Raw genomic sequence first — 19,826 nt, forward strand, 5'->3', positions numbered from 1 at the left:
ATAGGCTTGGCTATGAGAGTTGCCTGAGAACCAACATGGCAGAATACTTAAAGCTTCCCAGATAGCTAATGGAGCTATAAGAGCAGCATAAATTAGAGACACAGTAAAGCTAAGCTACATTGCCTGTACTGAAGGCATCATTTATAGAACTTGGAAAAAGAAGCCACATCATTTTCAGATGTATGGCATGAATTTTTTTAAAAGCACATTGTATGCATGACTAGTACGAAGAAATAAGGCAAGAGTTGCATGCCAAAGCTGTTGAGCAGAGAATCACCCTGTTGCATCCCCAAAAATCATGAAAAAGGCATGATACGGGCTTATTATGGCTATAGACTATAATAAACAGTTTATAAACCACTTTTAAACCCTTTATAAATTATACCCAAATGTAAGGAAGGTATCAACAGCAAGGGAAATGGGAGTTTATTTAGATATCAGCACACCAGCTCTGGTAAGTAAGCCCCAGTCCCCAACAGTCTCATGCACTTTCCACTCATGACAAGAGTTTGAGGCATTGCACATGCACAGACCCACGGCCCCTTACCTCCTTCTTGCGGTTCTTGAGCATGTTCTGGAACTTGGAGAGCTCCTTGTCCTGCTCGGCCTTGATGCGTTTTGCCTCGTCCCTCAGCCGGTTGGTATGGTCCTGCTCCAGTCGCTCGATGGTCTGCTTCTGTTTCTTCTCCAGATTCTCCACCTCCTGGTCGTACTGACGCTTCTTACCCTGAAGGAACACACATGGGATTAGTAAGAACAGGCCTTCACAAAGACAAATGCCTATCCTTAGTGGAATGGCAAATGCTTCTTTTGATTATATTTATTATGGATCCCCATTCGCTGCTGCCAAGGCAGGGGTCCAGCAAAATGAAGGCTCTTATACCATTTTTAAAACATTACAATACATTCACAACAGATTCTGACTCTGAGGGATGTATATTATTAAAGTATTCGAACATGTCCCAAAGGAATAACAGTTGCTCATTTTGTTATTAATTTCTATCTAAATACGTGTGCAGGATAAAAACCCATTGATATGAATCATCTGGTTTCCAAGGGGACATCCCTAGACAACAACACCGGCATACACAGATAGCTGTACCAGGATGGGTGACTTACAGTCATCTCCTGCTCGAAGCGGCGGTAGATCTGTTCTCTCTGCTGCTGCAGCTTGTCGCTGAGTGCCTGCTGGGCTCTATGCTCCTCCTTCTGCAGCAGACGCAGCTCTCTCAGCTCCTGGCGCCTGACAGCACACAACAACAACACTTCACATTTGGACTCAACAGATTTCCACCTTCAACTAATGAATAATAACGTATTATATTTCACTCCCGGGAGGGGCACGGAATCTGTCCATAGGTGATTAAGGTGACCGATTAATATCCTGATTTGACTCGAAATGGAGTCAAAATGGAATGAAACCAGCTCTCAACTCAAGACACCAACAGAAGAACAACAGACGACATTTGAGATGGAGTATTTTTTTCACTGCTTTTTAAAACATACAGAGGCCAAAATAGACCATAAAAGTCTACCCATCATCATTGTTCATCAATCTTGGAGTTGTAAAAGCCAGGGAACTGAGCAATGAATGACAACTATTTATGGCAGGGCTCCGAAATGGGTCACATGCCATATTTAGTCACGGTAGAGAGGAGAGAAATACCTCAGGAATCTCATCTCCTCGTTCTTGGTGTCGTTATCGGTGACTATCTTTGACGTGGTCACACTGACCTCCACTCCGTCTACCATGAACTTACGGGTCTTCTTCAGAGTCTTCTTCTGCCGTCTCGTGTCCTGTGGAGAAAAGGAGTTTGTTTTACGTAATGTCTGAATTGAAGTGCATATGTTGGCCCCTTAAATAGGATGTTCACTTGAATGACACTATGTATATCCTGTATATAGGACACATTTGTCATCATTGGTCATGCCTTGTTACCTGTATGGACACAGACCCCGCCTCAGCCTTTTTGGACAGGAAACTGGAGATGGATAGGTTGAGGTCCATGCTGTTGCTATCTGCTGCAGAGCTGCTCCCCGAGTCAGAATCCTTCTCCACATCTGGCTCCGACTTAACAGGAGTGCTTTCCTGGTCGGTCTTTGACTCCGAAACAGCATCCTGGGATGGAGCTTCCTCATCTGGTGGCTTCTCCTCCCTCTCGTCTGTGGTCCCCTCCTCAAGAATCACCACCGGTATTACATTATTGTCTCTTTGGGCTTCTGTGTCTACAGAGACCTCTGTGGAGCCCTCAGCTGCGTCTACCTCTGCGTCTGTGTTGACGTCCGATTCTGTGTTGTCTGTGTCTTCATTCAAGTCGGTGTCTGTGTTTATGTCTGTGACCCCATCAGCCTCTGGTTTAACCTCCTCTGTCATCTCCTCAATGAGCGTCTCCTTCTCAATCTCCTCTGGTTTAGCATTGACCTCGGTCGATACGGCGCCAGGCTCCTCTAAAGCACTCCTAGGCTGGTCCCCTGGATCTGCGAATTTGGTGGGAGGCTGGAGAATCACCTCTGGCTCCTCTTTGATTGGTTCCTTCTTCACCTCCTCCTCTGTCTTCTTCTCCTCTACTTCTACTCTTTCCTTCAGGAATACTTGTGGAGGTCCATCCTCTACTTTCTCCTCTTCCCCTGTCTCCTCACTCACAATCACACTCTCCTGTGTGTCTGATGGTGCTTCTGGCACAATGGTGATCTGACGGTCAGGAATCTCCTCAGGCCTTCCAGCAGGGCTTTCCTCTGGTTTGGGCTCCATGGCCTTCAGATGTCCATTGACTAAGTCCTCATTACTGGCATCAGACACCTCGTTCAGTTTCTCACCCTCTGCCCTGTCGCCCACGCTGGTCCCAAGGCCCTCGTCAGACAGCTTATCACTGGCCTTGTCCTCTGCAGTCTCAGGCTCTGTCTTCTCTGTGACTGAGTCCAGTGTAGAGGTGATCTCAGAGAGCTTCTCATCCTCAGAGCTGGCCATGCTGGTGTCTGATGGCGCTCGCTTATGTCCGGGCACCACCTTCACAGAAACAACACATGGTCAATCAATGCTGTGAGACCTTTTGACCTTTTATGACATTGTACGACACTATTCCATAACAGATTATGAAAACAGTGCGCTATACTACATACCAGAGTTGCATCCGTCTCTTCTTCTTCATCTTCCTCTTTGCCTTCTTCTATCTCCTCTAAGACGTCAGCATTGGCCTCAGCAATCAGTTCTCTCAGCGGTTTGTTGTCAACTACACTGCTAACAAAGGGATGCTGTATGGAGTGGTGGGGAAACAATACAAGGTAGTAAATTATCCCACAATATGTAGTCAATACAGGAGTGTGACATCAGCACATCATTTAAATTAGGTGTTAGGGTGGGGTATTCCAGATGTTTGTTCTTCGCATGTGACAATAGAGGGAAAGAAGGCTTGGAAACAATTTTTTTCATATGCAGGTTAACGGACATGCCGAGTCGTTCACCTGCAAGAGCTGGGCTGTGCACCACCTACGGTCCACATTCTTATCCAGTGCCTTCCTCAGAAAGTCATTGAACTCTGGTGACCTGCCAAACAGAGGGGGAAACATATTTAAGACTACTTTTTATTTTACCTTTATTTAACTAGGCAAGTCAGTTAAGAACAAATTCTTATTTTCAATGACAGCCTAGGAACAGTGGGTCAACTACCTTGTTCAGGGGCAGAAGATTTTTTTTTTTTTTACCTTGTCAGCTCGGGGATTCGATCTTGCAACCTTTCGGTTACTAGTCCAACACTCTAACCACTAGGCTACCTGCCGCCCCATACAATGAAACTCTTTCGTCACCTGGTCTAGGGTCTGTTTCTACGACACTAGTCCTGACTCATTCCATCACCGCTCCCCCTACAAAATTATTCTACACTCTCACCAGCGTGAAGGCTGCATGAGTGTGGGCGGATCGGCCTTGGCTATTCTCAGCAGGACTCTCATGGGGTTCATCTCGTGGTTAGGAGGTTCTATCTGTGCCAGCTCAATCAGGGTGACCCCCAGGGACCAGATGTCAGCCTTGTAGTCGTATGGACGGTCCTTAGATGTCTCACACATCACCACCTCTGGAGCCATCCTGGAGAACCAGAGGAAAGAGAGGTTGTTTTAGTATGTGTACGTGTGTGTCAGGGTTTAAGTTAGCCGGTAATAGCTGGCTTTTGGACAGTATTTTTGTAATTTTTTTAAAGAGGATGAAGAAAATTGGCTCCGGCCAGTTGTCCGGGAAACGAAGAAACCAATTCCCAAATGCGAAATCATACTTTTTAGCCTATTCATTGATGGAAATACCAGTCAATGTAAATACAATGCCTTTGGAAATTATTCAGACCCCTTAACTTTTTACACATTTTGTTAGGCCTCGCCAGCAGCATACCACCCTGCATACCACTGCTGGTTTACTTCTGAAGCTAAGCAGGGTTGGTCCTGGTCAGTACCTGGATGGGAGACCAGATGCTGCTGGAAGTGGTGCTGGAGGGCCAGTAGGAGGCACTCTTTCCCCTGGTCAAAATAAAAGAAAGAAATATCCCAATGCCCCAGGGCAGTGATTGCCCTGTGTAGGGTGCAGTCTTTCGGATGGGACATTAAAAGGGTGTCCTGACTCTCTGAGGTCATTAAAGATCCCATGGCACTTATCGTAGGGGTGTTAACCCCGGTGTCTTGGCTAAATTCTCAATCTGGCCCTTGAACTATCACGGTCACCTAATAATCCCCAGTTTACAATTGGCTAATTCATCCCCTGTAACTATTCCCCAGGTCATTGCTGCAGATGAGAACGTGTTCTCAGTCAACTTACCTGGTAAAATAACGGATAAATAAATAAATACAATTCTAAAATTGATTAAATTGTCGTTGTCCCCCTGATCAATCTACATACAATAAATACCCCATAATGACAAATTAAAAACAGGATATTAGAAATGTTTGCAAAAAGGAAATATAACATTTACATAAGTATTCAGACCCTTTACTCAGTACTTTCTTGAAGCACCTTCGGCAGCAATTACAGCCTCGATTCTTATTGGTGTGCCAAGCTTGTAGCTTGTATTTGGGGAGTTTCTCCCAATTTGCTCTGCAGATCCTCTCAAGCTCTGTCAGGTTGGATGGGGAACATCGCTGCACAGCTATTTTGAATCTCTGTCAATTGACGCCGCTCGCATATGCAGTGCGTTTTCCCAATAACTGCATTATGGAACGAACATTCACCCGTAGCCTACTGACTTGTGCACATTGTTAAGCTTATAATGTGAAGAAATAATAGTTAATCAACATTTTAAGCTGAATGTTCTGATCTGTGGCATCAGACAATTTTTTTAAATGTAGCTTAGGTCTACTGGTTGTTGTCACACGACTGTGCCAGGGTCTGTTTGGAATAGGCAATTTCTTTCTCGACAAACTGACCAATAGATTCGGTACACTTTTCTACAATGGGGAATAGTAGATTGACATAGGCTAGTGATGTTGCTGTTCGTTACTCATCTTGCTGGCTAATGTAAATGTGGACAGTTATTCTAACACCTTCAAAGTGCGCATCAGAATGATGTAAAGACCGCACATCGTTGCATTCTCGAGTTGCATCTTCTGTTAATATAAATGACCATAATCTAAAATTGATTTCTGTCATCCTGAGCACCGTGGGTGGACACCCTAATCAGGTTACGCACCAATACATACATGTCTGGTAAATGAATCAAATGTCCAGTAAATTAAAATGCTGCTGGTCAAATGTCCGGCACCACATTTTCCTAACAGAAACCCTCTGTGTGTGTGTGTGTGTGTGTGTGTAGTGAGTGAGTGAGTGCCCACAAGTACCATTATTTGTGTGTGTGTGTGTGGTGAAAGCTGGTGTGCATTTGTGTACACCCAGTGTGCGTTCTGGTGTTAGTTTCAAATAATGTACTATTGGGAACATGAGTCAGTGCTTTGGACACTCTGAAAGAGCTTTTTCATTCACCCCTACAGTAATATACTGGTAATTAGCTTGACACCATCGCTGCGAAACAAATGGTTGCCCCGTGGCAATGAAATACCCCTCACACAAGTTTTGTTCAGTTCAAATCAGAAGCTCTATAAAATGGATACATGAAGAATCAGAACAGCATGACTCACCAATATGGAGTGCCAATGAAAGAATCTCTTCTCTGCAGCGTCATGGTATTCTTAGCGGACACGCCAAAGTCAGCTGAAAACAGACATCGATTCAGAATTTAGTAGTTGGGCAGTTGGGTAGAGATGGAGAATGACAGAGACTTAATGCAGTTTTTATAAGAAAAGGTTAATATAGGTTAATATACATCCACATTATATGAATAATAAAGTACTACTTCTACTGTCATTGCTACACTACCTTGTGATTATTTCAGAATGTTACTGTGCGTCTCAACGCAGTCTTCGAGTACATCTGAGAGGTCAAATGAAGCGTTGTGTAGCTAGCGACTGCCTGCTAATTAAGGCTACGCCTAGCCCCGTCACGACCCTCTGTATGCCTACATCATATGAATCATCATGGAAACTGTAGCTATGGATGCTATCACTTAACTCAACTGCAATCATTTACATATCCAAGGCTTCATTTGCATACATTTGCAGCCTGCATGTTGCCAATAATGATGATGAATCACCCACATCATGAAACCTGTATTTTTAACAATAAATATCAGGCCAGTGTCCAGTCCACTACATTCTCTACTGGGCTGGATGCAAAAGCACTCAAAGGGGTAGTAATACTACACTTTTCCAGCCTAAAGCCTGTTAGGAGTGTCACGTTTGAACAATATCTTTTCAGGATACCAGTTAAACCTATTCGCAAGTCAACAGAGGACAGCCTATTACTCATGAAATACAGTAGGAGATATTCTTAGACAAAGAGCCAATAGAAGTCCAGCGAGGCAAGGCCTTACCCAATTTGATGTCTCCCTCCTGTGAGAAAAGGATGTTCCCAGCCTTCAGGTCTCTGTGGATGACCTTGATCTCATGAAGGTAGGCCAGGGCCTCCAACGTCTGCCTACACACCACCCGGATCTGGGGCTCTGTCAGAGGCCTCTCAAGCTCTGCAGAGGCAAAGACGGAAGCATCCACATGAATTTAGTGTACCATAAAATCTCTATCCACTGGAACTTTCTGTGTCGTATGTTGACATTTAATGAAGGTTTTACCAATGCTTTATGTACTGTATCCTTCATAGTACATGGTGAACACACACTAAACATAACAATTTGGAGACATGGGGCTGTAAACCCTTAGCAACTGAAAAAGAACACTGTTCCATGCCCTTCTTCCCACAGCCAGCAGTCATAACTGGACCAACAGCATGGTAGAGTGAGTCACACCACTGGACCACTCCTGATCCAACAGAAGAGGTTCAACCATGACATCTCCTCTCTGTTTAAAGAGTGACAAATCCCTTTGAAAAACAGCCTGTGGCATCAATGAGTCAGAAACAGTTATTCCAGTGTCAAAATTGACTACAAAGTGTACATAGGATCATTTAGGTGATTAAGTCAGTCTAACCTAAAACGGAGTTTGGACCATCCGTGCGTCACAACGGGTAAATGATTTCATTTGATGATGTCCATTTGCGCACTAACATGGGGTGAAGAGCTGTGGTGATTGCGCTCTATCCAATAGCATACAGGATGAGACATACCTGCCCAGCAGCCTGGCATTATCTACATAGTAGAACATGTCGCACATTTTCTACTTGCGAAATCCTGCAACAAACTCCTTAAGATGTCAAATTGCGCAACTCAAACATTCTCAGCAAAAACATAAAAATGAATTACAGATGTCTTGTTTTATCTTAGATTCATTGTGGGGATTTTGAAGAAGTGAAATAGGCTTTAATGTCGACCATGTCTCACGGGGGACAAACATCATCAACCAAACGCGGAATCGGTCAGGAGACACACCTACAAACTGAAATCATGTGTTTGATACCATTCCATTTATTCAGCTCCAGTCATTAGAATGAGACCGTTCTCCCCAATTAAGGTGCCACCAACCCCCTGTGACTTACATGCTTAGAGTGAAGAATGGTAGCAGCCTATGTCAACTCATTACACAAAACAGGCTATTTGTGCTATCATTACCAGCCTGGGTAAATTGTGATCTACTCACTATAAACTGTGTGGTACAATATAATGACAGGGTGTTGTTACAAAATGGAGGACATGTGGTCTCAACTCAAAGACTCAGATTAATTTAATATCTTACATATCACAGTGTAAAGACTGATACCCAGTGTTACAGATACAGGTATCCTGTGTGTATTTCTTTTCTCTCCTTCTCCCCTCACAGGTGACAATCATCATTCCCCAATCAGTCACCAATCAATCATCAATCAGAAGACACCTGCTCCTTTTCCCTTACCCTATCACATTCCCTTTCCCTTGGTTTAAAAACCCATTCAGTTGTTTTCTCTGGAGCTCAATCTCTCTGTAGATCTCTCTTGTTTGGTTTAGCAACTACATGTCACTTTGTCTGTTATCCTGTGATTATCGTTTTGTTATGGTGTTTGACTGTTTGTTTGATGGTGGGAAAAGGGGGTACCAAGACAAGTCGCCCATGGGCATACACTACCCGTAGGAATACTTTGTCTAAGAACACTAGTTAGAACTGGGTGGACCACCCACTGTATTTTTGGTTAGTTAGACTAGCCTACTTCAATACAGCTAACTAACTTAGGGGTGTTTTTGGGAGATTTGTTTCTTTCCTTGGGTCCAGCTCAGCCCCTTTTCCTGCCCTGCTTTACCGTGTGTTTACCAAATAAACCATGAGTGTTTGACGGTAGATTTAAGTTGCCTGTGGTTATTCTCACTTTTTCACTGTTTATAATTTGCATGAGTTATGAGCCAAAGCGATTCGTAACACCCAGTTACATCTGCAGGCTTAATTTTGTAGCCTGGCGATTATTAAGAGCATTGGGCCAGTAACCAAAAGGCCGCTGGTTTGAATCCTTGAGCAGACTATGTCAAATCTGTCTGTGCCCTTGAGCAAGGCACTTAAAGCTAAATGCGCCTGTAAGTCACTCTGGACTTAGCGTCTGCTAAATGACTAAAATATCAAATCAGCAAGTCCCAAATACAACTCTAAACCAATGGTGGGAGGTTCCTTAAATTCCAAAGAACACAAAGGAAAGTACTGAGGCATTAAAACTGGACTAACCACTCCTAGAAATGGGAACTATGATAATGATACACTTTCAACACTCCACCACTGAGTGGAGGGAACATTCTACACTGGCTGAAATGTATTGAAATAGAAAAAAACATTTGATCTGACTCATGACAGAGTGACATTTTCCATGTATTTCTTTTTGAAAATCCATACTCACCCAACATGACTGCATCGACAGCACCTCCCGCACAGAACTCAATCAGAATCTGAGGAGAGAAAAATACACAGTTACTGTACCAATGTGTCCCCCCCAATGTTATGTGCGTTTCAGAGTAACACTCAAAGCAGGAGACATCAACGTTTTAATTGAGGGAGCCTTGAGGTCAAATTCTTTGGCGCTGGATGAAAACAGCACTTCGCAAAAGGCGTTTGCGAGACAGTTTGATTCAACCTACTCTGTTGCATGCACAAACTTGTCATTTAATAAGATGAGTGAGTTTCACAGTGGATATATTCACATTCTATTATGTAAATTGTGAGCTTAATTCACATGTAAAAAAGGGACAACTCAATTACAGATATCCTTCACAGCAGAAATTCTTAACAACCATGTGAAAGATCTTCAAATTCTCGTGATCAATGCTAACCAGTGCAATAATTTATCAAGTGTGAGACTTCATGAAGGGGACTTCCTCATTTTTTGTAAGGGATTCAGTTTGGCATACATGTTTGATGATGTTAATCTGCCAATAAATCTGCAGCAGAAACTACATCAAGTTTTTACATCAGCTCTATTTCAAAGAAAGTGTGGAGTCCTCAGACAGCAACGTCACTGCAAGCAATTCAAATCTGACCACACTATTTGTATTACAGGAAGATGTGAGGAAAAACAAATGCCTACTCTATTGAGCTCTGCTCCAGTGTTGTTCCTAAGAGGAAGAGTCATTGTAGCAGCCCTTGCCTCAGATACAATGGTCCACACACACAGCAGAGGAATGAGAGGTCTACTCTACATAACCTCTTAGAACCATTCCAACACTTTCTACAACAACTATTACAGAACTTTATCAATTGACACTTTGCTAAGCCCCATCCCAGAATGTTGGGCAACCAATTGCAGCACTCCAATAGATAGCAACTGTGTAAAATCTGACAACTCTGTCAAGCTCACGTTTGTATTGCATGAAAGCCAGTGAGGGATATGGCAAAAACTGTTTAAAAAAATTTATGTTCAAATGGCTAAATAATTTAACAGTACACCAGAGGTACTTGCTACTTGTTGTTCCTGAAATGCAGCACCTGTTGGAGAATTTTTTTAAATCTGAAATTACACTTGTTATATTGTTTGCTAGCTCTGTCTTATTGACCACCCCAAGTTTCTAACGCTAGCTAGACACTTAATATAACGTTTTTTCCCCCTCAAAATATATGTTAGCTAGCGAAGCTAGGAACGTTATGAATACATCTCCAATCTGCTGTCGACATCAGGATACGATTTGAGAGCACTAGTTATCTCCAAAAGTGGATATAGCTTTGACTGCGCGCTGACAGTGAATTCAGAGCCCTTCAGTGGTTATATCCTTCCTGTTTGGCCCTGTCCGGGGGTGTCCTCGGATGGGGCCACAGTGTCTCCTGACCCCTCCTGTCTCAGCCTCCAGTATTTATGCTGCAGTAGTTTATGTGTCGGGGGGCTGGGGTCAGTTTGTTATATCTGGAGTACTTCTCCTGTCCTATTCGGTGTCCTGTGTGAATCTAAGTGTGCGTTCTCTAATTCTCTCCTTCTCTCTTTCTTTCTCTCTCTCGGAGGACCTGAGCCCTAGGACCATGCCCCAGGACTACCTGACATGATGACTCCTTGCTGTCCCCAGTCCACCTGGCCATGCTGCTGTTCCAGTTTCAACTGACCTGAGCCCTAGGACCATGCCCCAGGACTACCTGACATGATGACTCCTTGCTGTCCCCAGTCCACCTGGCCATGCTGCTGCTCCAATTTCAACTGTTCTGCCTTATTATTATTCGACCATGCTGGTCATTTATGAACATTTGAACATCTTGGCCATGTTCTGTTATAATCTCCACCCGGCACAGCCAGAAGAGGACTGGCCACCCCACATAGCCTGGTTCCTCTCTAGGTTTCTTCCTAGGTATTGGCCTTTCTAGGGAGTTTTTCCTAGCCACCGTGCTTCTACACCTGCATTGCTTGCTGTTTGGGGTTTTAGGCTGGGTTTCTGTACAGCACTTTGAGATATCAGCTGATGTACGAAGGGCTATATAAATACATTTGGTTTGATTTGATTTGATTTGTTAGCTAAAAGTTTGAGATCATTGTGAGGGGATTTCGCCAGTGGTTGGATGGGGAATTGGGCTTGTTGTCCAAGGTTGCAACAGTAACCAAGGGGGGTGGGGCTTAGCAAATTGTAAATTGAAGGAACAGAACTTCAAACCTGTGTGTTCAGTTGGCACACCATGGAAAAAATACTTTGAGGAGGTACTACAGGAACATGTCACATAAGAACACTCATTTTCCATTTTAAAAAGTTTGTCCGTTTGCTGCTGCTGAACACAACCGAGTCCTACTGAACGCAACCCTTATTTCTCTGTTGAAATGAACATCCCCAACATGGCTAAACATCGCTATCGTGTGCATTGCGATAATTCAATGACATCGCATCGAGCTGATCTAATGCAATTCTTGACTTGCACAGGACTAGGTAAGCGCACTAACCTACTGGTAAAGTTCTGTCTGGTTTATCAGATGTCATGAACTAATGCAGTTTTGGAGATGTGATAAAAGCAATTGTGAACTATACTATATCACCTGATCTATGAGAGCATAGCCAGGACGTGTCAAACAGCAGCTTGAGGTATCGGATGCACAAATCAATAAAAACCCTCGCTGAGCAACGCCCATTCAGTGAGTTAAACAAAGATGATGGAAAGACTGGTGATCCATTATGTAATGATACACATCAATGGAGGGCTAACCGTTTTACAATAATGAACTATTTGAAACGGTTTACTAATGTTATCATGAATGAAATATGATACAATTATCCTTACAGCAGCAAAGATCTCCATCATTGATTACTATGCCTTAACAGTGCCATAAGACATCAGCCGCTAGCTACCATTTTACTGGCAGTGCCTGCCTTATGTATATTTCACAACATTCACCTACTGTTGCACAGGGTTTGGTATGAATGAGTCCTTTTTTTGGCTGAATGGAATGTTCACACACATTAACTAAACGCCTGACATGTTTTAAAGGCATACGTTACACATTAATCTCTCTCAGGACTCAACCAGTGGCACACACTACAAGGTTTGATGTCTCTAAATTATTCATTAGCACTTTCTCAAGCCCAGAGTAGCAGTCCATTATCTTCCCATGGCTGCAGCCCCACAGCGGGGGATCACATGATACCACCTGGACATAAATGCGCTGTCGTTCTCTCCAAACACACCAACAGTGTGACAGGATCCTCTGACAGCATTCACACAGCAGTTAATGGTGATTAGTGCTTTTTGAGGTTGGTTCATTTATGAAAAAATAATCACGGTTTTTGATTCAGTTTTGATTATTTTTCAAAAATGTAAATGCATTATGAAATAAAGACAATGATTATTTCAGGTCAGGTCCACATTGGGTAGACATCAATACCTGGGGCGACAGGGTAGCCTAGTGGTTATAGCGTTGGACTAGGAACTGCAAGGTTGCAAGTTCAAACCCCCGAGCTGACAAAGGTACAAATCTGTCATTCTGCCCCTGAACAGCAGTTAACCCACTGTTCCTTGGCCGTCATTGAAAATAAGAATTTGTTCTTAACTGACTTGCCTAGTTAAATAAAGATTTTAAAAAATACAGAAATAGGAAATTACTATGAAATAATTTATGTTGAGTATATTAATTTTATTTGAGGACTTTATCATCATTTAATCTCTGCTAAGGCAGTAGCAGCCAGCCAGTCAGACCACCTAACATTATCTCTGTGCTCCCCATACTGTACTGTCTTTAGCCATCCTATTTAGATACACTAGACTGCCTAAGGATGCTGCAGAGCTCTCTGACAAAATCCTTTTACTAGTTCTTCAAAGTAGAAAAGGTACTTTCACAAACTGTCTCTATCCCTCTCGTCGTTGTGTACATTCCTCTCTCATGCGTTCTGTGTGTATCTAACCTTACATAGCAGGGTAAAAGTGTATCCGAAAGAATCAGCGCAGTGGATTCTGGTCATTGTAGTTAATTTCCACGTTTCTGCTCTGAACTAGGTTGAATATTTCCTTAGTGAAAACTTCAACTCCCTTCAACCCAGTGTCCCATAGTTCTTGACTCCTCTTGTGAATTATCTGATTTCTCTCTAGAGAAACAGCACAATGGGCTCACACAGAAATACAAACTAAATGGAATTCAAGTAATTGAACCGAAAATTATCGAAAAAATGCATAAAAACTAAATGGTCGCTCAGCCCTATCCCCATGTGAAGTCTGGGGCTTGAGAGAGAATAAGGGGCGACATTGATAAGAGAAGGTGAGGTGACCTTATTTAAATCATAAGGTTATCTCTCAAGCACTGGTTTGTGAATAAATTAGGAATATCATCATGTTTGACTTGTGTGGTGCATATAGATTGATGTTTCTCAAGTGTTAGACGGTGAACTCCCGCACTTTAGCAGGATCATGAGTATACACACAAGTGTGTGAGTGGTGTGAACTGTGAACACCGTCAGTGGCCCTGTTCTCCACATCTGAGAAACCCAATCCCTCCAGAGGGAGCCCACTTACCCACAGTTTGCTTTCATAATAGAAGGCATCCAGCAGTTTGACTATGTAACGGTGATCACAGGAGGCCAGAATGTCTATCTCCACCATGTAATCCTCCAACTCCTCCTCTGTCTTGGTATCGATCACCTTGGCAGCAGCTAGGGTCCCAGTCTGCTTGTTCTGGGCCTGAAACAAAGACACCGACAAAGGAAATTCGTGAATATATTCCCCTGATAACAAGCACCATTCGATCAAACTCATACCGCAGAAAAAGAGCAACAGATTAGCCGTACTAATGGAAAGTGGTTAATGTAAAGACATTTATGAACGGTAACGATAACATGAAAAGGCCACTGCCATTTTGGAGTTGGAGCATTTAGCATTGGAGTGGTTTATGGCAGAGCAGCTGAAGGCAATTTTCTAAAAAGGTCACATCTTTCTGTAAATGTATTTCATCATTCAGACACAAAAACATAAGAGTCTTTATATTTTCAGGAAAATCAGCTTGAGGAGAGGCCACAATTACAGTGTGGAGTCTCTGGAGAAAACTGATAATCTGTTAGCTGAACTGTATTAACTAGTCTATCAAGGTTAACTGTTCCTATGTGTTTCATTTCAGGAACAACGGATACCACATGCCCAAGCTATGCCATCTATCCTCGGTGATAACTACAGTAGAAACATTTACCGAAACATATTTTATATACTGTTTTATAGCAATATAAGCATGTTTCCGCTTTTAAAACAACAAAATTGTCATGACAAATAAATTACAATAAAAAGAAGGGATTTAGGATCCAGCTCAAGGTCTGACAAAAGAGGAAGTTTGATTAGATATATAGAAAAAGGTATTAGCTTATGGCTTTAGGAAGCATAAACAAGCAACCATGTGTAATGGTCAAACGCATATAGATACATGCATGTTCCTTTGGCTACTTGCAAAGGCTTGACCTAGTTGAAAATGAAGACATTTAAAGGGGAGAATGACACGTTGTTCCATTCTCCCCTTCCTCTCGCTCATGCAGACGGGGCTGCTATTTTGAGCTAAGCTTTGGCCGTAATGTTTATGGATACAGACCCAACCTAGTGGAGTTAAGGAAAGTTAAGGAGGGAAAGAGGGTGTGTCAGTGTAGCGAACTGCATCAGAATTTATATTTACACATAGTCACTCCCTTTTGTCTGTACCAGGCAACGCCTGCCCTAGCCTTAGCAGTCACACATTCAACACGAGGTCATACCTGTGACACTGTGCATATTTGCCTTCCTATTTTAGAGGGCTCTATGACCTCAGTTCTACTGGGCATGAGCCTTCACATTCCATTAAGAACTCTGATGGTTCATATCCAAGAAACAGTCTGACCTTTAGCAAAGCATAACAAGGAAACTGGCAAGAACACCAAATCAAAACATGTCCAGGGATTTACATTAAAGAAGCATGGGCACATCCCCAAGCACACAGAAGAGAAGGTAATGCGCTCTCAAATGATGAAGGGGAAAGTAACCTAGCTACAGTATGTGAATAGAGGGCTATCAGTTGTTTTTATTAGCCGTTGTGACGGGGAGCTTTGGCTTGTCCTCACACCCACTTCAGCGGCTGTGCTCCACGGCCCGTCATGGGGTGAGCTCAGAGCTGTGACTCAGACTGAATGCCAAGAATCCCCTTCCTCCCAGACCCAGCCAGCTGATTCACCCACTGCTGCCACCTCTAACACCACCACACCTCAGCATGACACACCCACTACAGGGCTGTGAAATAACACATGGAATATGATATTAAAAGGATCACTTTTATTTATACCAAATCTCTATTTGATGTAAATCAAATCAAATGTTATTGGTCACATACACGTATTGGCATGGCATGTAATATACAAAGGTCCAGATACTTTTTTGTCGATTTCACATGTTTTTGAGAAACTTACCAAAACCAGTGATTCACTTCCTCATCCTCGTTGTACAGTACAGGGGCTCTGAAAAAATGGTCCAAAAACACCCAAGTACAGCTTGATTTGCAAGTAAATGGAATATAATGTTGCGGATAAAGTATAGAATGACAATTTCACGTGTACAACATCTAAAGACATGCACCAGTATACTAAGAGCTTTTGCGTTTCTAAAAGGACGTATTTGGGTGTTTTTTGCAGCATTTGTTCCATGTTTTTTCAGAGCCCCTGTAGTACACAATGAGGATGAGGAAGTAAATCGCTGGTTGGGGTAAGTTTCTCAAAAACAAGTGAACAAGTGAAAAAAGGAGTGTGGAACCTTTTATATCATGCAATTACATCAAAAATAGAGATTTGTTTGTGAAAGAGCAAAATTCTCCTTTAAGGTACAGCAGTGTGGAACAATGGCTGTAGGACAAGGGATGACTAAGATAATAGTCTACAGGGTATGATATTGTTATTACATGGTAACAGATTTGGTCAAGTGATCGGCTATGCACACTACTCTGACACATACACTTACCCCACCAGACATGCCACCAGGGGTCTTTTCACAGTCCCCAAATCCAGAACAAATTCAAGAAAGCGTACAGTATAATATAGACCCCTTATTGCATGGAACTTCCATCTCATAATGCTCAAATAAACAGCAAACCTGGGTTCAAAAAACAGATAAAGCAACACCTCGTGTCACAACGACTCTCCCCTATTTGACCTAGATAGTTTGTATGTATGCATTGATATGTAGGCCTCCGTGTGCCTTTAAAAAATATATATGTAGTTCTGTCCTTGAGCTGTTCTTGTCTATTGATGTTCTGTATTATGTCATGTTTCATGTGGACCTCATGAAGAGTAGCTGCTGCTTTTGCAACAGCTAATGGTGATCCTAATAAAATACCAAATATTGTTACCAATTAGGGCAAACTCAACTTACTACATTCCATGACTGGGAGTGGATAGGAATTATAAGTACAATCTGTGACTGATAATATTAGAGCTGAGCTCACTGAAACAGTTGACATGATGTGTTTCCTAAAGACAAAAGATATCCAGTTTAGACACACCAAAGATATTCTTATGTTGACAGAGACATTAGAATGCTTGACTGAAGATGTCATTGTTTTGTAATTATTTTTCTTGTCAACAGGTAGGTGTTTTCCCCAACTCTGTTTGAGGGCTGCAGTGTCTCCAGTCCTGGCTTTCATCATTGCCTGCTAATCAGCTAATGAAGACATGGGTAACTGGGGAAAATTGACTCACTGGCTAATCACTGACATTATTTGATCAGTTAAGTTCCAGGAAAAGGAGAGAATCAGCAGACACGGAAGGCTCCAAGGACTGAATAAGAGACTTCTGACCTATAGAATACATGAACATGTGCATGCGATAACAATTTGTTTACATTAGACATTAATAAACACGAGGAAAAAATCTAATCGATTTCAAATGTATATTTTTCTTTTGGTCATCAAAGCTCCGCTAGCAGATACCATGTAGGAACAGGTCAGCAACAAACAGTGATATTCCCTCTGCTCCATCTTGCTGACTCGGTCAAAGATGACACCCGTCCCAAACATGACAAAGAAGAAAGTACAGCAGGGGGTAAATCATCAACAGTTCTATCTCTCAGTGTGTTGGTCTCAACCCTGACAGAGTAATGTTCAGGCCTTAATAACTAAGCATGACGACTATTGAATGGTTTAGCTTACTAGCCGCAGACCAAGAATAGACTAATACAACTGTTAATTGGCAAAATAAAGGAAACATCAACATAAAGTGTCGTAATAGGGCATTGGGCGACCAAGAGCGAGAACAGCTTCAATGCACCTTGGCATAGATTCTACAAGTGTCTGGAACTCTATTGGAGGGATGTGACACCATTATTTTACGATAAATTCCATAATTTTATGTTTTGTTGATGGTGATGGAAAATGCTGTCTCAGGTGCCACCTGTTTTCAATATACTTTGTATTCCTAAATTACTCAAATGTTTCCATTATTTATGCAGTTACCTGTAGATAGCCAATGTACATTATCACAAATTTCCACCCACATACAGACCTTCCGACATGAGAACCTGCTACAGTATATGGTACTAACGCACATCCTGCTCCCCCATGAGCTATGCCAACAAAGTACCTGTTCACTAATGATGATGTGTCTACACTGCTGGGACCTTTCTGACTGATAAGGCCCACTTATCTAGGGAACTATTCAACTGTATCCTGTTTCCTATGAGGTTTACTGCCTGCAATTCACACCCTCAAGCAATCCATATTGCTCTCATCTTCACAGTCAACAATAAGCTCTTCTTGAATGTGAACTATTCTGATTTGTTTTGCAGCCAAAGAGTTCCCCTTCCCAACTGGCCATGAGGACTTTCATACACCACTGCACTGCTGTTCTGGGAGTATGAACTTGAACCCTTTTATTTGCACTTATCACCCACCATATCATGACTTTCTAGGAGAGCCACTCCTTGAAAACTGAATTTTTGACACAGATAAGTATTGAAAATGTCATTGTTTACCAGTAATATATAATTCAGTAAGGATGCCACTACCATATTCAATATTCATTCATAGAACAGTTGTGAGACATGTTCCCTTGGGTTGTGTAAAAAAAAAAAAGTACTGTTTAGGCAGGCAATGAGTCCTGCAATATTTCATGTTGAGGTAGCCTAGTATTTGACATGTCAAGGGTGAACAAAAACGACAAAATGAGATGGGCCATGAATTCAATTTGAGACAAAAAAGGCATATTTGACATGCTGATGATAGGAGGGGTTGAGTTATGTCTCTCAGTAGAACTTCCTGTACGAAGGTATCATGAGTTACAGACTTGATCTTAATGGATTTTATATTGAAATATAATATATCCGTTCGTTTTACCTTGTATACTTTCCCAAAGGCCCCATCTCCCAGTTCCCCAATAATCTCCCAGATGTCCTCCGGGTTCTCGTCTCTGTGTACGTGCTCATACTGTTTCTTCTTCTTATCAGACCCCAACTTGAAGATTTTACGAAAATTGAAGAACGACGACATCTTCTGTGAGTTTAGTATGAGTGGCCTTTCCAGAAATTCCCACAAAGAAAGAAGAATAATCCAAAATTCCCAATAACGTCCAAGTGTCTATCAGGCTGTAATAGGGCAGCTTGCTCGCGCCACTGTGTCCATTTAGCCGCTAGACAAGTAGACAGACGATTCTTGAAATAAACCCAATAATAATAAACTACAATTCAATACCCGCATTTACTCATGAGCTGAAACATCAATCGCGCATTATTATTATTGTAAATTAAACAGTTCACATAACACGTTGGCTACATTTGATCATTCTCAACCAAATTCACAAGGGTGGTCTTGGGATGGTTAACGTTACTGCCCCAATACACACACGGTCATTCTTAGACTATGTAACAACCGGTTTAATAAATGGATCTCAACAGACTAGCAGCATCTTCTTGAAGTTCAGCGGTAGCGATTTCATAAAACTCCCTTCAAAGACATACTTATAACCCGTAGTTACGGCCCACCACGCAATCTAATACAAGTCCTCTGTCGTCACAAGGAACGGAAAAATAAACGCGAGAATGAAATTAAGTTTCTCAGACTTGAAGCTCCACGAGACGGTAGTCATTTATGGTGTGGCCATTTCTAAACATTTCATTTTCTTCCGGTTGGTTTTAATAGGGAATATTCCTTCATACCGAACCAACTTCAGAATTGATAGAGTGCCTTGCCACCTCCTCCTTGCTGGATGTTGTGGAAAGCGCGTACCCGTGAAGCGCAGCCGCAATGAAAGCCTTGACATGGCCAAACAAAGCATTTGATAAATTCCATCCAACCGATTACTAATACATTAAACAAATTCCACTCAAATGCAGTCTTCTTCATATCAATTTGTTAAATTCAGTTACCTGACTCAATTTGAAATTTAACAGGCTTGATATGTTTAATTCCTGTGCAATTAGCCAAGGCCTAAATACGATTCCAGTTCATCATC

At 42.2% G+C, this 19,826-nt stretch overlaps 1 protein-coding gene and 1 long non-coding RNA gene across 4 annotated transcripts in view; one reads left to right on the forward strand and one right to left on the reverse strand.

The window, feature by feature from the left end:
• The window catches only part of slka (STE20-like kinase a), a 35,271-nt gene extending 15,655 nt beyond the window's left edge, over positions 1-19,616 (reverse strand). For 2 of the 3 annotated variants that reach the window (XM_020481818.2, XM_020481815.2), the window contains exons 1-12: positions 18,713-19,616; positions 13,900-14,064; positions 9,335-9,383; positions 6,903-7,052; positions 6,112-6,184; positions 3,887-4,081; positions 3,463-3,544; positions 3,121-3,252; positions 1,940-3,007; positions 1,667-1,797; positions 1,120-1,243; positions 548-727 (exon numbers count right to left, since the gene is read on the reverse strand). In XM_020481818.2, coding sequence (XP_020337407.1) covers positions 548-727; positions 1,120-1,243; positions 1,667-1,797; positions 1,940-3,007; positions 3,121-3,252; positions 3,463-3,544; positions 3,887-4,081; positions 6,112-6,184; positions 6,903-7,052; positions 9,335-9,383; positions 13,900-14,064; positions 18,713-18,865 — 2,502 coding nt within the window. In that variant the 5' untranslated portion in view covers positions 18,866-19,616. The remainder of the gene's footprint in view (positions 1-547; positions 728-1,119; positions 1,244-1,666; positions 1,798-1,939; positions 3,008-3,120; positions 3,253-3,462; positions 3,545-3,886; positions 4,082-6,111; positions 6,185-6,902; positions 7,053-9,334; positions 9,384-13,899; positions 14,065-18,712) is intronic. The other variant, XM_020481817.2, reaches the window with a different exon arrangement.
• Positions 15,849-17,261, forward strand: LOC116374024 (uncharacterized). Its single transcript, XR_004209837.1, has 2 exons — positions 15,849-16,092; positions 16,969-17,261. It is a non-coding gene; the product is annotated as an uncharacterized LOC116374024 (long non-coding RNA).
• Positions 19,617-19,826: the final 210 nt, after the last annotated feature.

Source organism: Oncorhynchus kisutch, linkage group LG4, assembly GCF_002021735.2.
Source record: "Oncorhynchus kisutch isolate 150728-3 linkage group LG4, Okis_V2, whole genome shotgun sequence".
Taxonomy (NCBI): domain Eukaryota; kingdom Metazoa; phylum Chordata; class Actinopteri; order Salmoniformes; family Salmonidae; genus Oncorhynchus; species Oncorhynchus kisutch.